We start from the raw sequence: 21,989 nt of genomic DNA, 5'->3' as shown, positions 1-21,989 counted from the left end.
TGAGTATTCATTAGATATAGTGGGTGCCTCTCTGTGAGCTGATAACACTTAAAAATGGCCAACCTGAAACATCTGGAGATCGTAATTTTAGGGTGGCATCCAGGCCTTATTTTATAGAAGGTGATCAACACACAACCAAGCAATTCATACAGGTTTACACCCCTGCGCTGATCAGACAGATCAGAGACAGGCAGGAGGAGACAGTAGTTCTCTCGGTGATGGGGAAGTTCTTCTCCTTTTGACTTGGATTTTCTTGCTAGGGACTGCATCTCTTAAGTCATGCCTCTTTATGTGAAACCAATCCTTTTATACACATTTTTGATTTTGACAAAGGGACATAGTATGTATACCACGATTATGGGACATTTTACATAGTAAAATCTGCACCATAAAGTAGTACTCTTTTGCGAGTTAGAACACTCATACCTTCTGGTTAAAGGGAACTTGTCACGTCTGATAACACTATTAACCTGCAGATTAAGGTTAATCTGAAAAGTAATAGTGATGTGAAGGTGCTTGCTGGCTGCACTGAAAGTGCGGCACCCAGGAGAAAATGAACTTTATTCCTCCCAGGAGATGGCAGCTTTCAGTAATGGAGGTGTGCCCAGAGCAATCACAGTCCCTGTAGGCCGGCGCTCCAGTGCATCACTCACATGCAGATATCAGGTCTGGTACATGGGTAAGCATCAGCTACATTCTTACATTTACTATTTTTTTCAGTTTGCTAAGGAAAAAGAAAGTCAAGAAGACAGTTTTGTACAAAATAATCTTTACTGCCAAGTTTGTAAATCAAAACAATATACCTGTGGTTTTGGGTGGACCTCAAGAAATTCACTGTGAATCATGCCTGTCCGCCTCATTCTGCCTGGCAGCACGGTGCATGAACAATACATACATTAACCTTTTCTTAGCAGCACACCGATAGCATGCTTTTCTCTTGCAGATGAAACGTCATGAGATTGTTCACTGTAAGGATGGCTCTTCCTCCAGGAGGCTCTTGCTCCAGCACATACCATTCCAGCCCTTCCAGACAATTAAGCATTGTCTCGCTCTATAAAAAAGCTTCTGCATATTGCTGACTATAATTGGGTATATAAAGAATCAGACTCCTCCATGTACATGGCAGGCAGCTAAAGCTGACAATGGTACTGTGTCTCCCACCAGGTGCTGTGGTCCTCTAGTCCTCGGTCCCTTCGTCCTCGCTGTATTCACTGTCGCTATCCCTTCCTGGATGAGCGGGCATTTTTGGATGTTCCTCCTCCCCTGGCTGACTGGTTCCATGCTCCACATTTTCTGTTACAACTTTTACTTCTGTGGCCTCCATGTCCATCTGTGGCTCGCTCATGTCTAGACCCGTCTCTGATATTTTATCTGGTGTGTCCGGCCTGTGAGGTTCAGACTGCTCTGCTGACACCTGACAGGTCTGTTCCGTACCCTTTGTTTCCTGCTCGTCTCCTTTGTCTTGTCCCCCTGCAGGATCCTCTGTTGCATTTGCCTTTGGATCTCGATTTTTGGACTCAGCTTCGATGTTTTGTGATATGCTGTCTTCCACTTCCATCTCCTCATCTTGAAGGGGAGTGATGTCGCTTCCTTTTCTGGCCGCAGGTGGAGGCAAGAGGCCCTACAGAATGACAGATATATATATTAGTGATTATGGTGGTCAATCACACAAATGCTAGGCACTACTATTGGGCATTTTTTTTTTGATTTTACCACTGGAGTGGTGCTACTAATCTAAGTTCCCTGCCTCTAGTCTTCTAGTTACCAGCCGTCTCCATCTTTTATCGGCACCACTCCGGTCGGTCTCCTGCACGGTGTGACCTGCTGGATTGCTCCAGTGTTTGTTGGGAGATACAGAAGTCACAACTCAATGTATGTCTATGAGAGCCAGAACGATGGTCACAGACTTGCATTGAGAACCTGTGACCATTACTTCTGGACAGTCAGAAGTTGCGGTCACAAGATGGTGGTGTGGAGTATATTACTAGTGGCAGGGAATTTACATTAGTGGCACCTATCGGTCCTTTAAGGAAGTGTTCTGATCTCGTATTAATTGGTGGTCGGTAACAGACCCCCACTGATTATATTTTTCCGATATATCTGTGCACTATATTTTGAAGGTGTAATATATATTTGCCATGACAAAAGTATGCCACAAAATTAAATGTAAATTCACCCCAAATAGACAGCATGCAGATGCCATCCATGCTTTTTTTATTTTACCCATTCATTAAAATGGACAAAGTATGTCTACAAGTGGGAAATGTGACCCCATACAATGTTTAGAGAAGACTGGCTACATTCACTTGTCCGTGTGTTGACGGTAGAAGACTTTCGTTAGAAGTGTCTTAGAAGATTGTAAAGGAAAGGGTTAATTCGAGAAGAGATCCTTGCAGTAGACAAGCTGTTCTGAATCAGTAAGGTTGGATTTCCCTGGGAAGACACCAGCATTTTCCATTCTCAGCTGCACACAATCATTAGGATTAGTGCACCGGCAGCACATTCAGACTGCTGTGTAACGACTTCCAAGATTCTGCGGAAAGATTTAGTGCTGAACTGTTGGGGAAACGCCAAGAACAAGGGGGAAACTCCCGCTGCTTTCTGTCTGTGCTCCTAATACACACTTCATGTGTGCTGCATTCCCGGATGAGCTGCTGCAGTCGTATCGGGGAGGTCACCGTCTGCTCCCAGAATATCATGTGCCAATGAGAACAAATGCACGGAGCCCCGACAAATCACATGTACATAACGGAAGAGGGAGTCTAATGTATGTGGAAATTGAGAAAACAACATCCATGCTGTGTGTGTGTGAATGAAGCCCAAACCTGGATGTTACCCTGATCTGAGTTTCATAGTCCATGTATGGACCGCAGCCTTATAAGCCGCAGTCTGGCACTCACGGATTTCTGAAATAATGCATTTGGGTAATAAATGGCTGGGACCCTGCCAATCACTACAACAGTTACCCTGTTTTCCCTGTGTTACCAGCAATCCTACAGACAGTGAATGGAGAGGTGATGATACAAGCTGACTGCCCCGTTCACATGGGGGATGTTCCCGTGAATCCAGCACTTACACATACATTACTGATCTTCTGGCTGTTGCCGGCACAGCACCTCTAACATTACATGGTGATGTGGTGTAAAGTCATTTTCAGGAAAGCAATTACTACTTTCTGGGGACTAAATCCATAGAAAGGCATTGAAAAGCTTAAAAATGTCCTCAAAGTTGTTGTAGTTAAGTGATGTCAGTAATTGTTAAATGAAGCCATCTCAGAGGGATTTGGAATGCCTCCCAAAAGTCACAACCCTATCAATCTCTAACGTAAAGTGATAATCTGGGGCCAGACTAGTATCTTTCTGAATCCCAACAATGTGTACTATACCCTCTGTTGGGATTCTGCTCTGTTCTGACAGATTGAGCAGTCATCAGGTGAACCCCTTTATATATTCATATTTCCGGACCCCCTTTCACCCTGCACTTGTCTCTGTCATTACTGGTATGTGTTTTTTTTTCATGCATGTTTATCACTTTAATTCCTTGATGCTAAAAAGTACTTGCCTTTATCTGTCTATTTGGGTCTGACTATTTCCTGATTGCAATTTCACTTCTGACTCCTATTTTTCCCTCCTGTGTCTGTGACCAGTCTCCCTGCCTCCCAATCACACCTGGCCTATTTCATGTGCACTTAAATTGTACTAAATTCAGAGTCCCAGGTCTGACTGACCGTGGTCTGGCTCCATAACTATGACCCCGTAAGTATGCAGCAGAAATATGCCAGAAATGGACCAAAAGTGAACGGAAGGTACAACTAAGCACTATTATTAAATGTACTAAATTTTTCTCTTTCCCCACACTTACTGTCATCATGCTGACATGCCCTAACAGTTTTGGCACCATTACTCCTCACTCTCCTTCAATATCCACAAACCCCAGCACCCTCTAACCAAATAATAATTCCTCCTTCCCTCTGACCTCCTCTGCTGACCTGCTCCTCAACATCACATCTTTCTTGCTAAAACATAAAACAAGCCGACCACTCTCATTCTCCCACCTGCTCTCCCTCTCCTCACTGATGGCGATATATCTCCTAATCCTGGACCCCCACACCTAATACCTCCCATTAATTACCTCTCTTATAGCTCCCAACCTAATATAAACATCCAAAATCTCACCTACGTCAAACCCGTGCCCTTGACGCCCACCACCCTGCTCCCTCCCTCTCTCTGGATCACTCTGGAATGCCCGCTCTGTCTGCAATAAAACCATGTGATTCACAACCTCTTTACATCACTGAATTTTTCCTCCCTGGGCCTCACCAAAACATGGCTGACACCCTTTGACACAGCCTCCCCTGCTATGTTACAGCGGCCTCCACTTCACATACACCCCTTGCCCTGCCAACAGACATGGTGGAGAAGTGGGCCTTCTCCTTTCTACCAACTGTATCTTTAACACAATTCCACCTCTTCCTACCCTCATCCTCCCTTCTTCTGAAGTCCACATCTACAGTACTCTCCTTGCAACCTCCAAGTGGCTGTCATATACCAACCTCCAGGCCCGAACACTCCCGTTATTGACCAGTTCTTCACCTGGCTTCTTCAATTTCTCTCTGCTGACTTTCCCACCATCATCATGGGTAACTTCAACATCCCCATTGACACCCACCAGTCTCAACTCCTGGTGCTCACTTCATATTTTGGCCTCACTCAGTGGTCCTCCTCAGCCACCCACACAGACATACATTAGTCCTGCTCTTCACCCGTCTCTGCTCCCTTATCTAACTTCACAACCTCTCCTCTCCCCTCTATCTGACCACCATCTACTCACATTCTCATCCCTGTCCTCCTCACCTGTCACCCATGTCCAAAAACTAGCGCACTGCGTAGAAACCTCGCACATCTGGACTTTTGCACACGCTCTGACGCTATTCTACCGCTGTCCTCCATATCTTCACTCCACAACACTGCCACTAGTTTCTACATTACCATTTTTTGCATCGGCTATCGACTCGGTCGCCCCTGTCATGCATAGCAGAGAGTGACGAATCAATAGACAACCCTAGTACAATAACAATGACTTGTTTGCCTCAGTACCTTGTGGGTCATAATGCAGCCCCATGTACCTGTATTAAACTGTGATTTAACAGTAACAAAGTTGGATTTTTGGCCACGTAGCTCCAAAATAAAAAAAACTTAAGAGCTCAATCCATCATCCATGCAGCTGTCCCTCAACTATCATAGTAATAATCTGTCTCCCTTTTCAACAGGTCGGCTCACCAGCAAGCTGCCCATGGGTGATTGGCTCTCTCACCCAAATCTGCCCTTCTGTGATCTAGTGTAACACGATTTTATGTATTACCTCAGCTACTGTGATGGTGTGAGCCGGCCCTCTCCAAATATGGTTACACTATGTTGTATCACTGATCGGACATTGTGGAGAATGAAGACACAATCACAGCATTGTTACCTGGTGGTACTGGTATTGCTGACTGCTTTGCATCATATGCAAATACATGTTGTACACATAAGCGGCCATCTCTGGCATATTTTTGATAACTTGTGCTGGGTAGGGGGGTACATCTCCGTTCTGAAAAGAAACAGACATATTCATGAAAGCTCTTCTTCTAGAATTATGGTATGAATATGTGAAGGCCTAACAAGACTAACATAGCAGGACACATGCACGCTCATCACATTGGTTCAATAGTATATATTATGATATAGGTATATACACTATGGCCCCGTTTCATACTCCAGCCTTAATGAGGGGTGTGAAGGAATAAAACGCACATCACTTCATCAACTCCGCACAACTGATCAGTGGTGCTTGCCTTACCAGAAATGTCACACCACTCAGGGACTTGAGAGACATATCTGGAGTAAGAATCGCCCCACTATTGATGAATTTGGCCGGCGGGCATAGTCACCTTCTGTTCTGTCCCCACCCATTTTGAAAGTAGTATGAAAAAACAAAAGTCGCAACATTTTTTTTATGCAACTCCAATTTATGGAAATATTTTTGCAACTATTTAAAGGTCCCAATTCATCAAAACCGGACATCTTCACACCAGTCTTGATGAATGGGCAGGGTGTAGTGAGAGGCTTGTAGTTCAGTAAGAGGTGTGTGCCTTCCCGCTGGAGTAAGATTTGTGAAGTAGCAAGCATTACTTCTCGTCATTAATTTATTGATCGACCCCCCCCCCCACCCTTCGCTGCGCCTACTTTGCAGAGCTGGGCAAAAAAAAGGTGGGAGGACACCAAAAGTGCAAAGTTTAGTTTTACTAGAGCTTTGAGTTGTGCCAAAACTTTGTAACTTTTCTAAGCTTTTTAGGTCAAAATTCTGGTGTAAAAGCTTAAATGAATCAGTCCCTATTGTGACAGCCTGTGCCTACTCAGGGGTGACTGACACGCCATAGATATTTAAAGCAAACATGTCAGCAGGATTGTGCTCAGTAAAACTACAGACAGTGTCAGGTTGCCACTGATATACTGATTAAAATGATATCTAAGGTTACGAAATCTTGAGTCTTGTGGTTCTTGTGTAATCAGTGAGAGAAGTTTTCAGTTAATGATATGGCTGTGCTCCGATTACGGACGTTTCGACCCCTCACAGGTCTTGCTTATAGGTCACTGAATCCAGGTGTAGTATGGGAGCAGAACTTAAGAAGAGGGAAGGGATGACCCTGTAGTATCCAGGGGCTATTAATCCCAGAAAATCAGTTGTGGTATAGGGTGCCTATTGTGGCTGTGGACCTTGTTTGCAGTGTGAATCAGTGGCGCTCCTGCACAAGTCAGTGACCTGTCATAAGCCCATACAGATGAATATGTAAGCAGAGCACCACATGAAGACCCCGCGCAGGCCGCCTGAATCACGAGAATCTCATTAACTGAAAACTACATGAACAGATTAAACAACAACCACAAGACGGATTTCATCAACCAAGGTATCATTGTAATCAGTATAACGGTGCTGACCGGACCCTGTCTGTAGGTTACTCTGCACAGTCCTGCTGACAGGTTCCTTTTAAAGTTCCCATTACTGCTCTTCCCTATTATGCTAATGCCCCCATTCATAACCTGAGAACTGAAATAAATAATAAACAGCAGAGAAACAAGAACATGATCAGACAAAATAACCATGATGTTAGGATGTTTTGTGGGTGTGAAGTGTTCAGTATTACATGCAGTAATGTGACTCTACAATGTAAATCAATGGCAAAAAAAAATGCTGTGCTAATGGTGCGGAAAAATCTGCATGGAAAACGCAGCAGATTCAAAAAAGGAGCATGTCACTTCTTTTGTGCAGTTCTGCAGCGTTTCTGCACTCATTCCATTGTAGAAATCTGCAGGGGTAAAAAACGCATAAAATCCCCAGCAAAAACGCACAAAATCCGCAAGAAAAACGCATCAAATCTGCACCTGCGTTTTCTGCCAGGAGATGCAGATTTTGTGCAGAAAATTCTGCACCCAAATCTGCAACGTGTGCACATAGCCTTACTGTTCAGGTTCAGCCCCAAGAACGCCGGGCGTTTGTCGTGCTGTCTTGTGCTTGACAGCGCAGCAAACATGGTTTCTGAACAGCGGTGAAATCATCACTGCCGGACAGCCACGGTTCCCCATCAGCCCCTCCTGCTCTCACTGTTATTAGCAGCAGCAGGTGTCGGATGATGGGAGCAGTAGTCCCAACAGCCGACGCCAGTGACCGGAGGTAAACTTTATAACTCTGATCACAGCTGCGGGCTCATGTTGTCATTTGACAGCGTGGGATCCGTGGCTCTCTGATCGCAGGTAGAGATTATACCGCCGTTCAGAAGTAATGTTTGCTGCACTGTCATGTACATGACACTGTGGCAAATACTGGATGTTCAGGCCCCCCATTCCAGTGAATGGGGTCCAGGTTCGGGTACTGTTCTGTTACCCAAACTTTTTTTTTTTTTTTTTTTTTAACTGTTCGGCCGGACACGAAAAACCAGGTCCGCCCATCTCAAACAGTCACCAATCACTATAAACTGAGAGCATTTCAATCACTCCCCAGCACAGTGATTGTCAGCCTGCTTTGCAGCATGTGTACGCAGCAGGCTGTCAATCACTGTGCCAGTAGGGATTAAAGGACGTGCCTGCAAAAGCGCTGAAAAGAAGAATATGTGCACAGTAATGTCAAAATGACTTGCTGTTCATATGCTCCGTATTTTGTCACTTCTTATAACCGTTTCAGGCTTCAAAAACTGTGAAGCAGCTAAAAGAGCTGACCGGAAGTGATGAGCTAGCGTGCTGAGATAAGGTGTTATCTGAGCATGCTTGTGTTCTAACCCAGTTTTTTCGGCATGATTGAATAATATGTTCAAGTGCCCGCGGCTGCATGTCTTGCGTCTGTTCAACAGCCGCAACACATGAATGGATTGTCTAACAAACAGGAAATCCCTGCATGTGTTATGTCTGTCAAAAAGCTGCAAGACATGCAGCTGCGGGATCATATTTTTGGAGCACGGGGAAGACACTCTGTTAGCACCCGAGCATGCACGGATAACAATCCGAGCACGTTCATTCATCACTACTGACCGCTTGATTCTTCTTTTGGCTTTCACTTGGAAGAGACCACTGTATACCAAAAAAATAGCTAAGATGTTCAAAATGACGAGAATGCAAAATAAAAGACGCTTTCAGGGAATAACAGTGCCTGACAGCTAATTGTATTTTTTTACTGCAAATTGTTTATTTCATAAATTAAAATTTTTTTTGACTTTTTTATATGTGAAAAATAACGTTCAGATGAGTTCTCATTTTCAGATGATCCAAGGGAAAATCAATTCAGTGCCTCAGTACTCACTTTCACATTTTTGTTGCTGTTGTTTAAAAAAAAAAAAAAAAAAAAAAAAGGAGAAATGTTTATATTAAAAGAAAACTAGAAAATAGCAATATAATAAAGATTTGAAATCTAGTGACTTCTTGTTATTTATTACTATTTTTTTTAATTCATTCGCTACTTACCCTCCTCTGTGTTGGGAAGGATTCTCCGGGCAGCATGTGGAGCCGCAGAGGTCGCGCCGTCAGCTGTCTGAATGCAGGGGTCAGCTCAAAACAGTTCTGGAAGAGGGAAACTCGAGCGAATATGTAGAGGCCAAGTCGAGCTCTGGACATCGCAACGACTAACCGTCTCACATCCCTGCAAGGCGAGGAGTCCAATAGTCACATATGGCATTACCCGGAAACATGAAAAGCTGCTGTTACCCCAATGACGCCTTTCACCAGTCGCTTTGTATCAGGAATATGGCGACTCTGGCACATGTGACCACTTCACGCTAATGGGAAGTTCCACAATATACTAGCACATATATTCTCATTACAAAATGCTCATATTAACTGCAGGCAAAAATGGAGCTTCAATGAATAATCAACCATGAGCGCGCAGAGTATTTCAGCATCCCAATTCACACATGATCCCCGATCCTCTGAATGTACCAACGGAGACATGTTTCATGTAATGATATGCTGCCAGCGAGTCCGCAATCACATCTGGCACGGATAAGACAAATTGGTTATGTTCACACATTGCACCAAATACGTGCGTTTTTATGCGTATTTTTCACTTATTAATGTTAATGGATGAAAAGCGCTGCAAACTGCTGAAAGAATTGACATGCTACATCTAGGCCAAAAAATGCATACAAGTAGGCACAGAAAATAAAGCAGCGTCTGCATGAGGTTTCAGAAATTTCCTGGTTAAGACTGGTACTGTAAAACGCTGCGTATTTAACGCGCTCCATAAAATACGCAACTAAAATGCCAGGTGTTAACATACCTATTGGGTAAAAGGTACATATAATGGCACAATACAGTCATGGCTGAGAGTGTTCTAGAAAAGGAAGTATTTCTCTCAGAAAATGTTTGCTTTCACACATGCTTTGATATATACATGTTTATTTACTTTGTGTGTAATTAGAACACAAAAAAAACAGAGAAAAGGGCAAATTGGACAATTTCTCACACAACCCCCAAAACGAGCTGGACAAAAGTGTTGCAGGAAGCAGTTGAGTATAATGTTAAGTGTGCTAACAAACAGCGAGCTTCTTACACCTCGGGAATTTCAAACCACTCTCATATTTGAAGACGCCTTCTCCTATCAGCAATTTTAAGATCGCTCCACGTGTTCAATAGGATTTAGATCTGGACTCATTTCTGGCCACTTCAGAACTCTCCAGCTCTTTGTTTCCATCCATTTCTGGGTGCTTCTTGAAGTATGTTTGGGGTCATTGTTCTACTGGAAAACCTATGACCGTGGATGCAACCCAAGCTTTCTGACACTGGGCACTACATTGTGACCCAAAATCCTTTGGTAATCTTTGGATTTCAAGATGCCTTTCACCCAGTCAAGGCACCCAGTGCCAGAGGCAGGAAGGCAACTCCAAGACATATCTGACGGATTTTGGCTTACTCACGCACATTTTGGCACACTGCAGTCTAGCTTTTTATGCCCATGTCAGCAGTGGGTTCCTCCTAGGTCTCCGGCCATAGCGTTCCATTTCATTCTAATGTTGACAGACAGTTCACGCTGACACTGATGCACCCTGAGCCTGCAGGACAGCTTGAATTTCTTTGGAACTTGATTGGAGCTGCTTCTCCAACATCTGGACTATCCTGCGCTGCAATCTTTCATCAATTGGTTCTCTGCCGTCAAGGGAGATTAGCTATAGCTCCATGGGTTGTAAACTTCTTGATTATGTTGGGCACCGTGGACAAAGGAACATTAAGATCTCTGGAGATGGACTTGAGAACCAAAATTGTTGAAAAATATCAACAATCTCAAGGTTACAAGCCCTCAGACAGTTCTCTTCTCCTATTTCTGGTCTCCATGCTTAGTGTGGCACACACAGACACAAAATGCAAAGACTGAGTCAACTTCTCCCCTTTTTATCTGGTTTCAGGTGGGATTTTCATATTGCTCACACCTGTTCCTTGCCACAAGTGACTTTGAATGAGCCTCACATGCTAGAAACAAAATTCTTTACCCACATTTTTGGAAACGTGCTAACAATTTTGCCCCGGTCATGCTTGGGACTCTGTGTGAAATTATGTCCAATTTGCCTTTTTCTCCTCTGGTTTTTTTGGTTTTGTTCCAATATGCACAAAGGAAATAAACACGTGTAACTGCAATAATGTCCTGGGAGAAATACTTCATTTTCTGGAACAATTTCCACACTTTCAGCCATGACTGTATAAGCAGCGTCTTACAGACACTAGTGATCATCCCGGGACACTTGTGAAAGACGCAGGCAGGATTCCTACACTTATCGCCAGGGATTTCTTAGGCTCAGGAGATTTGGCCAACAATGCAGTTGAGGAAGTTTTCCCTGGGAGATCAGACGTCCTCCTTCATGAACATTTGCTAGCTTGCTCACGTCTCCCTGCAGCTTTTCCTATATTACAACCTCCTGGGCCGGGGTTGTGTTCTGTCTCCTTCTGGCATGGAATGACACAGCTGGGAACATCGCAGCGCTCCCTGTAAGATCCCGCATGTTATAAACACCACCTCCTGATGGTAATAAATGTCAGGACGGGAGATTAGCCAGGAGCCAGGTAGTCACAATAACTATTTTATTACTTATTGTAATTGATGCTAATGGTTAAATGTCTTCCTCCGACTCTGGCTGTGTGTAATGTGTCTGAGCGCTTCTCACATTAAAGGGATGGTGATCCTAAAAGGAATAAAAGCAATACCGGCTTCATCGTTTTGTTCGGAACGCACAGCTTCCTACAAGCTCCCGGAATTGACGTTTAAAAAAAAAAACAACAAAAAACACATCTTCTCCTGGTCCTTCTTAGTGATCAGGGGAAGCGGACAAGTGGCAACCAAGTGTCTGACTTTTGTTTTTCTTAACAGCAGAGAAATTGCAGGAAGTGGAAAGGGTCTTTTTCTCTTTGCTCCTGTTCTTCATTTCAGGACATGAAAGCTACAAAACAATAGCAGGAGCAAAGCAGGCTGGGGCATGATGGAAAGGAAGTTCCAGCTCCTATAGGGCTGTCACACTACTGATGACGAGGAACCATCTCCCCAAAAGAAAAAAAAAAGATGATCTTCTGTCAGAAAATTAGAATAAGAACAGTTCCTGGAAACAAACTGATTTGTGCACCAAAACTGGGCAGTAAGCATTTCAACAGGTTGTGTTAAAAAGGACAAGTGTGCTTTACGTAAAAAGGCCAAAGGTCATCTTGCTTTGTCTCCAGATCCTAGAGGGAAGCATCGCATACTCTTCTCATTTCTCCCCCAAGCATCATATCTGACTTGCAATAGCAAAGGAATAATATAACGTTATGGTACACATCCATAAGTGGAGAGAGAACAGTGTCAGCAAAGGATATCTGTGGCCTGCCCCCTCTTCTACTCCTCCTTCCATCAAAGTATATTGCAGTCATCATATTATACAGCACTGTGTACTTACAATTGCTCATTTTGCCTTTCTACCCAGATAATTCTTCTCTTTTCCATTAGATCTATGATATCACGTGATTAAAAACGGACGAGCTGAATCATTCTAAGCTCTAAGTAGAAATAGGAGTTCAATTTTTCCTACTGTAGCCGTAAGTCACTACAAAAGTCTAAGGAGGGGGAAAGGAGGTGAAGAGGGGGATGATACATGCAGAGAAAAGAGACTTCCTGTTTCTACATAGAGCACAGAAAATAGAACAATTAGCTGGGTAGAAAGGCAAAAGGAGCAATTCTAAGTACACAGTGCTATATAATATGATGACTGCAATATATTAACAGGATAAAAACTTTGATAGGAGTGCGTCTTTAAAAGGGTTTTCCATTTTCAGGAAAGTGTACCCCAAATGCTCTGTACATAATGTATACAGCAGGTATTCACTTCACCATGTACCTCCACACAGCTGCTGACCTCAATGATTGCCTACAGTTGGGTGATGCGCATTGTGGACAGGACGTCACCGCTGCAGACAGAACACCAAGACCCAAGCAACTCTGGGGAGTCGGTGCTGGACCAGGAGAGGAGTTAATACCAGCTCTGTGTTTTTTTACAGGCTTTGGAGTACATATTCCTGAAAGTGGAAACCCCCTTTAAAAACACTCTTCCCTGAAGTTACTGGCCACATAGCTGGACATGATGTCAGAAATTGATTCCCTTATTTTTCAATCTAGAAAAACCCTGTATATACAAGAGTAATGTATGCCATAATCTGTCACCCCTGTTCTTGCAGACATACATTGCAGCCCGTGCTGTAATGGCGCACATGTATGGCAGAGACTGCACATCTGTGTCTGCAGTGGGGTGGTTCAGTCCACAATCACACAGCTGGCTGTACCCCGAGCCGAAGTCATTGCACATGAAGAATATCACATCGGTAATAAGTATTTCCATTACATTCTAAGACATTCAATCCGAGAAGACGGGAGCTGTCAGGATACAATTATCCGTACTGCAGCACTATTACAGTAAGTGCAGAGCGGTTCAGGCTCAGGACAATGGCGGCCTAATTCTTTTTGTTCTTCCAGTTCCTCTCTTTAGGAATATGCAGAGAGATAATAAAGCCTGTCTGTGGAAATACGTCATGTATGACAATCAGATGTGAGGTGCTGGGCACATGGCCAGATGTGGGAGGCTGGGGAGCACGTACGGGGACATGACGGCAGATCGCCTACATACTGCTAATCATACAGCATCGACAATCAAGGGCGTATTGACATGGGGCAGCGATGGTCGCCCTCTCTGCTCGACCATCAAAGCAGTCAAAAATGTGAACATAGATTTCTGCTTCTAGAGCAAAACGGAATCTATTGTTACAAAACATATTTCTATCTAAGCAGTGCCAACAAAAAAATGTATCATTTTATTTCTTACAGATGCACAAAACAAGAAAGTTTATGAACTCAGCCTATCACCCTGCGGGGCCATATATGAGCCACTGGTTCATCCTCACAGGTTCAGTCCTGTCCGGGCGCTCACAAGTCACCATACGGTTCGCATTACCGGGACTGACCACTGCAAACCTAATCTCATAGTCCACTAATGGGAAAAGATTTAGGATGCTGGGAAGCCCAGGAGGAAAATCTGCAAAATGTGCTTGAATGGACAGGAAAACTGCATGCAGCAAGAAGCAGCATCTGAATATACCCCAAATTCTGTGGGGCCTCCATGGATCAGAATTGTTTTCCAACACATTCCACAATACTGCGGCCATGGAGCAGTGGGAAAAGGTGGCATGGTCTGAGGAATGACATTTTCTTATTGTTATGAGAATGTCAGAGTTGGTGAAGGAGTGGTGCTAGGATGGACGATACTGCCTGTCTGCTAACATTGTACCCATCATCTATTCTAGCACCACTTCTTCACAAACTCAGACATCCTCATAATAGTAAGAAAACGGGATTCCTCAGACCAGGCTGCCTTTTCCCACTGCTCCATGGCCACTTCTGCTGCTCATTAACCCAATGTAGGTGCTTTCAGCCAGCAACCCCCCCCCAATAAACTAATGGGTATTGCTAAGTACACAAATGGGAGAGTGGCATCAGCACAAAAAAACAACTACATACCAGTAGAAATCTGCACAATAAAAGACGTGCCCACCTTACAGATTATGGTATTTGTTGTCATGCAAACTACTAAAAAGACAAACACCAAAAATGACTTAGAGATTGTCAGTAAGTTATAACCCCCCCATAAACCCCCCCATAAATATGGGTATGCAGGTCTTTAAAATGTAAATTCACTGACACTTTTATATTTTCTATCTGTTGCTGCATTCTTGAAAAAAATAGTGTTGATATGCAAATGAGGTGTTAAGTGCTTTGGGCACTTAATGAGCCTCCACATCTAGAGCTTGTTTCCCACAAACAAGCTGAGGGGTCAGAGACTGGCTATGTGTTATGTCACACTCAGAGCACTTCACATATTATTTCCATAAAAACTAAAATTATGCATATCTCGGAATGCAGCAACAGATAGAAGATACAAACATGTGGGGGCATGGTCCATCAGGGTGCACAGATTTACTATAATGTTAAGGCAGGAGACATTGTAACTATAATTTGGCGTAGAATACTCCAAAAGGTATACTGGCGAACTAAACATCAGTCCTGATGTTCAATATCTTCAAAAAAGAACAGTTTACTCTTTGACAGGTGTCATCTTCAGCAAGAATGCTATTCACTTTACCTGTCGTATGTGCATACAGATGGTCAGATGACCCTCGACACACTGATACCACAATGTAGCAAATCTTGCTGTGACATTTTCAATAGCTTGTACTGTGCTAACTGGAAAACTAAAAGGGAAACTGCCCCCTCGGAAAATGCTACTTACCTGCATACATAGGATCAATCTTCAAGTAAATAGCGTTACGTTGCGGCTACCTAGAGAAAATTAACTTAGTCCCGCCTGGGAGCCGTCGGCTTTTAGTTACTGGGGCGGGTATAAAGAGGGTACAATAACATTATACTGTGAGCGATGGCTGTAACACGTCCTTGTACTTTGATTGCCAGCTCGTTCTGCACAGATGCGATGTCAAATTGTCGGGGCGTGCATACAGTTGGTGCTCACAGCATGGTAAATGGTGAATGTAGCAGCTCTGGGCACGCCCCATGACTGAAAGCCGGTGGCTCCCGAGAGGAAATAGTGTCATTTTCTCTCAGTAGTTGGACATTTAATAAGACTACTGGACAACATTGTAACGCTATTTACCTGCTATTAACCCTATGTCTGCAGGCAAATAGCGTTTTCCGAGGTGACATGTTCTCTTTAAGGATTGCTGCATCATGGTATATAATGCGTTAATCTTCTAGTTAACGCTGTAATGATATATTCCCTATACAGAAATATACACACTGTTATGTTGGAGACAAACAATTGTTCTTGCTCTGCTCGCCTTACCTCAGGTGACCCACCGCCTTGGTTCTGACAAGTGACAAGATAATATAGTCATTTTGTTGTCCCTGGAATCGGTCCACAGTGGTGACCTACAAGAACAGAAACACGATTATCCTTGTTTTAGAGGGTAATGCTGAATCTTGGAAGAAAAGAACATCTTCGAGTCTAGAAGATAATGTCTGATAATGCAATGACAGCATGTTCAGGGCAGAAAAAAAAAAGCTACAATAATTTAATAACCCAGCAGAAATTTAAAGCTGGTGCTTGCCATTAATTAATGCCAGCTCCACGCTATAGCGAATACTGCAGCAAGACCACACTTCAAATCACACCCGAAAATAACTGAAGCCGCTTCCCAGCTAATGTTTAATTGCCTAATCCCTTGTTATTATGTCTGCAGTGTAGTGTATCAGTGTTAAAATACTTAATGATCGCCGTCTTCTCTGGTTGCCAGCACCGCTCCAACCTCTTCTGGGGCATGTGACCGCTCTGCAGCTTCGCCAGATCACACACGTCTGCTGTATGTAGCGGGATTTTCTTACCCGCTCTAAGTCGCCTCTAGTCTTACACTGAGAAAGCAACACACATGGCCGCCCCGTGTAAGCCGGCTAGTCATGTGAATAGCGATCACGTGGTCCAGACGAGGATGGGAGCGGTGCTGGAAACCAGAGAAAACAGCGATTGTTGAGTGTTTTAACAACATATACTCCCTACACTACAGATACAGTCATGGCTGAAAGTGTTGGCACCCTTGAAAATGTTCCAGAAAACGTAGCATTTCTAAAAAAAAAAAAAATTATTGCAATTACACGTTTTGTTATACACAAAGGAACATCAAGATCTCTGAAGATGGCCTTGCAACCTTGAGACTGTTGAGAACCAAAATTGTTGAAAAATATCAAGTCCTCAGACAGTTCTCTTTTCCTCATTCTGTTCTTCATGCTTAATGCGGCACAGACTCACAATCCAAAGATTGCGTCAACTTCTCCCCTTTTTACCTGGTTTCGGGCATTATTTTCATATTGCCCATACCAGTTACTTGCCACAGGTGAGTTTGAACAAGCATCACATGCTTGAAGCAAGGTTGTCTACCCACATTTTGGGAAAGATGCCAACAAGTTTGTCAGGCCCATTTTTGGGGTTTTACAACTTACGTTCAGTAAAGGGACAGGGAGAATAAATCAGTGTATGTAACAATACATGTGTAGTTGCAATAATTTTCTGGGAGAAATACGGTATTTTATTTTTTGAAACAATTTCAAAGGTGCCAACACTTTTTGCCAGCCATGACTGCAAAAGAATAGTAAAAAAATAACCCTGTGAAAGCATCTTTTAAAGAGAATCTGTCAATTTGACAATAGAGTGCAATCTGTGGGTGACATCTGATAAATCCAGAAGAGCACAACAGACTGATATGTAGATCAGTGGGGAAAGAATCAGAACAACTTCTATTCTAAAAAACCCTGTTAATTCTGGGATTAGAAGTCAAGTGGTGGTCCTACTCCCTGGCTAGGTCTGTGTGCACATGTACAGTATACTGGGAAGCCTGTCAATCACTGATTAGTACTATGCCTCTGACTGAGAAGCCCAGAGCTTCCTGCAGAGAGTCCTTCATGGTCAGAGTGAGGATGGGCTCAGACGGCTGCTGGAATATGACGTGACTGGGCCTATGTGCACCTCTGTGCGCTTGTTGACTTTGGAGCAATCTGCCATTGCGTTCACTACTGTCAGCTGTAAAAAGGACCAGAATAATGCACGCTGCCATCTTTTGCAACCCAATTGAATATTGCCCTTGCACACTAACACAAAGGCTACCATTTGTCCATGCGTACATTTCTCTTTTAGATCAATAAAAATAATCAATACAATTTCGACTGAACAAAAATTACAGGGGTTAACCCTTGCTGATCCTTTTCAGGGTATCATAGAAAATACAGTATATACTCACTTATCGCGGTGGTGCTGTTCCAGGTATGTCAAACCTGTTATTCCCATTCCCTGTCATGTGACCACTGCCGCTAATTAGCGCCAGCAGCACATCAATGTTCCATCCGATTGGACATCCACTCTGACAAACTAGTAAAGGCTGCAGCTGGTCAGCGGTTGATGATTAGCTGCAGTGGTCACATGACACAACAATGTCAGGTCACCCCATGGGAATAACAGCTTTGACATCACTGGTACAACGCTGCTGCTGGAGTTGAGTATACATAGTTTTTATTCTCTGGGGTTCCCCGAGTTGATTAAGCAGGGGCTATCCACTAGTAGACAACCCTGTTAAAGAAGCCCTTGAATATTTTTTTTTCATTAAGCCTGTGTATATGTAGTGTAGTGTGTTCACCGCGACCATCTCCAGCGCCGCTCTGCTCCTCTTCTCAGTGACATCACCGCTCCTCAGATTCTCCGGATCACTCTGTTCTCTGCGTGATCCGAAAGTGGCTTTTACAATGTAAGTCCATGGAGCGTAGACCAAAGCTCCATAAGCTTACATTGCAAAAGAGTGATCTGGAGAGTCTGAAGAACGGTGATGTCACTGAGAAGAGGAGCAGAGTGGCGTTGAACACTGGAGATGGTGGCGGTATGTGACTATATTAACACACTGACACTACACTACATGCACATATACACAGATTTAATAAAAATAATTCATGGGGCCCTCTATATTTCATGTCTAGATTTTAGACTATTAGTATGCATAGATGAATGTCATGGTCCAGCACGTTACTACTCGCCTTACTAGGCTGTCCTATCACAGGGTTCTTCCTACAGCGCTGGTTGATGATGTCTCGGATGAGATGCTTCTGTCCGTTGTATGTGGTCAGGATGCTGATACGATTGGCAGGATACCCCAGCAGGCGCATGTACATAAACAAGGCGACCGCATACTCGGCCTCAGCAAGATTCTGCATGGGAATAATAGGAATTAGTGTTTTCTGTAGAGGGCAGTAACTATCTTCAATCAGAAAAGCGTAAAAATAATGAAAAATATCACAGTTCAGTCAATAATGTGCCATTTACTTGTACTAAATAATTGTGAACTCAGCAGAAGCCTTTTTAATACATGTAGGTGTATGGCTCGCTCCATAAGGGATTGTAAATGACTTTTCTGTACCCATCCACTTATCCAGAATACCTGAAAAACTGGTGTATTTTTAGGTTGTATTGGTGCGAGATGAAAGTTACTTTACTGTATATAAGCCTATGACCTATACCTGGTAAAAATAGGGGTTGGGCTCAGACTCCCCTACTCCATTGAAGTCTTCTACGTTTATGAGTTGGAAGTCGTACAGAAATCCGGCGTTAGCGGCTCGGAACTCGGGCAGCAGCTGCACATGAGGGAGGTTCCCCAAACTCTTGTAACGCCAGTTGTACAGGTTGCACAGACTAGAATTGAAGGATAAGTGTATTTGACATATTTAGAGTTTTCCCAAGAAACAGATTAAAATGAAAGCTGAAAATACACAATTCTACCTTGCTCTGGCTCGCCCTTGGGCATCGAGGTCCACAGTCGGCACACCGAGCCTGACAAATCGTGTGAAGAGTGACTGCTCCATGTTTGAGTATTTCTGGAAGGCCATGTTCTTGATCACAGGCGGCAACTGGTGATGGTCTCCAATCATGATCCATCGCTTCAACCGGCTGAAGCCATCTTCTGGATTCTACAGGGGAATCGTACAGTCACATACAGACTCGCCTAGCTATGTTTACAGGTGGCGGAAAACGTCCACAAATCCACAAAGAACCTGCATGTTACATGAGGATCGTGGCTTGGATTTCACCATACACACTGCACGAGATAAAATCCTCGGCTTTTCTGCCCAAAAATGAACATTGAGATTTGAAAAGCCAAATAACACTCTAATGGTTATGTCATTTTTTCTGTTAGGTATCTATGAGGTTTTGAACAGCCCATTTACTTGTATTGTAATTTGCTGTGGATATGTGATCCGCACGACAAGTCCGTGCCAAATGTGAAAATTCTTGGCGGTGATAACAGGCGTTGTGCCATATGTCTTTGAACAGATTTATAAATTGAACCTCTCAGGACGGGTGCGAACGGCCGTATCACACTTAAAGGGATTCTGTCAGCAGTTTTTTGCAATTTAACCTGAGAGCAGCAGAATGTAAGGGCAGAGTGCCTGATTTTAGGGATGTGTCACTTGCTCAGCAGTTTGCTGTAGCCTCAATACAATGATTGTTTTATCAGCAGAAGATTATCACTGAATGACTCAGGTAGTCCAGCTAATCTGGGTATCCCCGCCCTCACTACTAATTGGCAGTTTGCTGACAAAGTACATAGGAAGCTGCCAATCAGTGGTGGGGGCGGGGTTATACACAGCTCAGCATTCTTAGCTCTGATACATCTACAACAGAGAAACCGGGGATTTTATCCAAACGGCACTAAGCACTCCACTAAGTGATACACTACTGGAATCCGGGTCTCTGCCCCTACACCATGGAGCTTTCAGATTCCATAGCAAAAACCTGCTGACAGATTCCCTTTAATAAAAAAAAAGACCATTTACACTTTTTGGTTTTCCTTATTATTATTTTTACATCAAAGCCTTCACTTTTGAGGGAGGAGAAGACATTTTTAATGTATTGCTTTATAGCAATTTGGGGAGGAATAAAAATTTGGATAATGGTTGGAATGGGTAAAAAGATTTGGTGAATACTTCCGAAAAGATAAAAAGGTGGGCTTACGCTGAATTAATATTTCCCATTAGATTTCCAACAGTGACTTGGTCCTGATATATCTTGCGAATAAGGTCACGAGGCCAATAAATCACCTGTGTGCATACGATATGCCATGAAACTCTCAGTACCCCAACCTTGAGAGATGATGAAAGATCAGTAAGAAGACACCGGCATTCCGCTCTGTCTATGAACACGTCAGGTTCACCTCAGGATATCTAGCCCAGCATATTTAGCGATGTTCAAGTGCCTGGGTACAGGCTTTCTGGTCAACTGTTAGAACATGGTTCAGGGGGTCAGAGGCTCATATATTGTACCTGCAGGAGGAGGGGGATGAAGGTCTCAATCTCCAGAATCTGAGCAGCTTCTTCCATCAGGATGTTATCATACTGCAGAGAAAAGACAGGAACCAAGAGTCAGCAAGATAGGAGAGAACTTCAAGGTGACCGTCTGCAGACGATTTACAGAACAGTCTGAAGCTGCAAAAACATCTGGACCAATAACAAAATAAAGCATATTTTGTTGCTAAAGCAGGTAACAATGCCAAAGGAGTCTGGATGAGGTTACCTTAAAATACCTCGCACGATCGCTGGCTGCTGTATCATTGTATCCACGGAGAGGCTGTCATCGTCCATTTTTAGGCTAATCAATTACTGCAGCCTCACGGCAAGTTGCGAGCATTAGCAGTAAGCAGAAATGACATATATGCATAATATATAAACATGCCATCCTTTTTAATACACTAAAGGAGATGTTCTCTTTGGAGGACGATACATCAAAAATGATCCCATCACAGAAGTCCTGCTGAGACCTGTAATGGGAGAAATCCACTGGAAACCGCTCAATCCCTCCTTGAAAACAGTCGCGGGGCAAAGGTAAAGTGGATTTTTACCATGCACGTTCATGGTGTATCCATACATTTTATTGCTTAGTTCCAAGTACTGGAGCAAAGTGGTCTATGGCTTATATCATGGTCCCCTTAGCTGTGAAAGAAGAGGCAACACCATGTCTCCATTGTCTTTGTGAAAGGTCAACATGAATTGGCATCACAGGACATCTGTATGGCCGAGAAATGACGGACAAAATGGTTGGACCTTCATCAGTATGCATCGGCCATAAATGCTGGAAAGGGAATACCCGAGCCAAGAACGGACACACACAGAGGAAGCCCCTGTGCACCAACTAAATATGGTTTCATTGCAGTCCAACAACTCATCATAATGCCCAACTACATCTACTTTGGAGGTAGAAGTGGCCCCCTGACCACCTGGTTCCACCAATGGTATGTTTGCCCTAACCTAAGCAGAACATGGGGTACTACTAAAATCCTTGGGAGGTCAGTGGAAGTCCTTCAGGCCTTTTAGAGCAAGAGACGTTCTAAAAGATGTCAATTGTGAACAAGAGTCCCTCTTTA

At 43.6% G+C, this 21,989-nt stretch overlaps 1 protein-coding gene across 1 annotated transcript in view; it reads right to left on the bottom strand.

Moving 5' to 3' along the window:
* Nucleotides 1-752: 752 nt before the first annotated feature.
* AQR (aquarius intron-binding spliceosomal factor) overlaps nt 753-21,989 on the bottom strand; it is a 151,906-nt gene continuing 130,669 nt past the window's right edge. Inside the window, exons 28-35 of the mRNA XM_069732514.1 lie at nt 20,893-20,964; nt 19,352-19,539; nt 19,093-19,264; nt 18,613-18,783; nt 15,884-15,969; nt 8,991-9,165; nt 5,470-5,589; nt 753-1,621 (exon numbers count right to left, since the gene is read on the bottom strand). Coding sequence (XP_069588615.1) covers nt 1,178-1,621; nt 5,470-5,589; nt 8,991-9,165; nt 15,884-15,969; nt 18,613-18,783; nt 19,093-19,264; nt 19,352-19,539; nt 20,893-20,964 — 1,428 coding nt within the window. The 3' untranslated portion in view covers nt 753-1,177. The remainder of the gene's footprint in view (nt 1,622-5,469; nt 5,590-8,990; nt 9,166-15,883; nt 15,970-18,612; nt 18,784-19,092; nt 19,265-19,351; nt 19,540-20,892; nt 20,965-21,989) is intronic.

Source organism: Ranitomeya imitator, chromosome 1, assembly GCF_032444005.1.
Source record: "Ranitomeya imitator isolate aRanImi1 chromosome 1, aRanImi1.pri, whole genome shotgun sequence".
NCBI lineage: Eukaryota > Metazoa > Chordata > Amphibia > Anura > Dendrobatidae > Ranitomeya > Ranitomeya imitator.
Note: the sequence above shows the minus strand (reverse complement) of the source record. Positions and strands in the feature narration are given on the sequence as shown.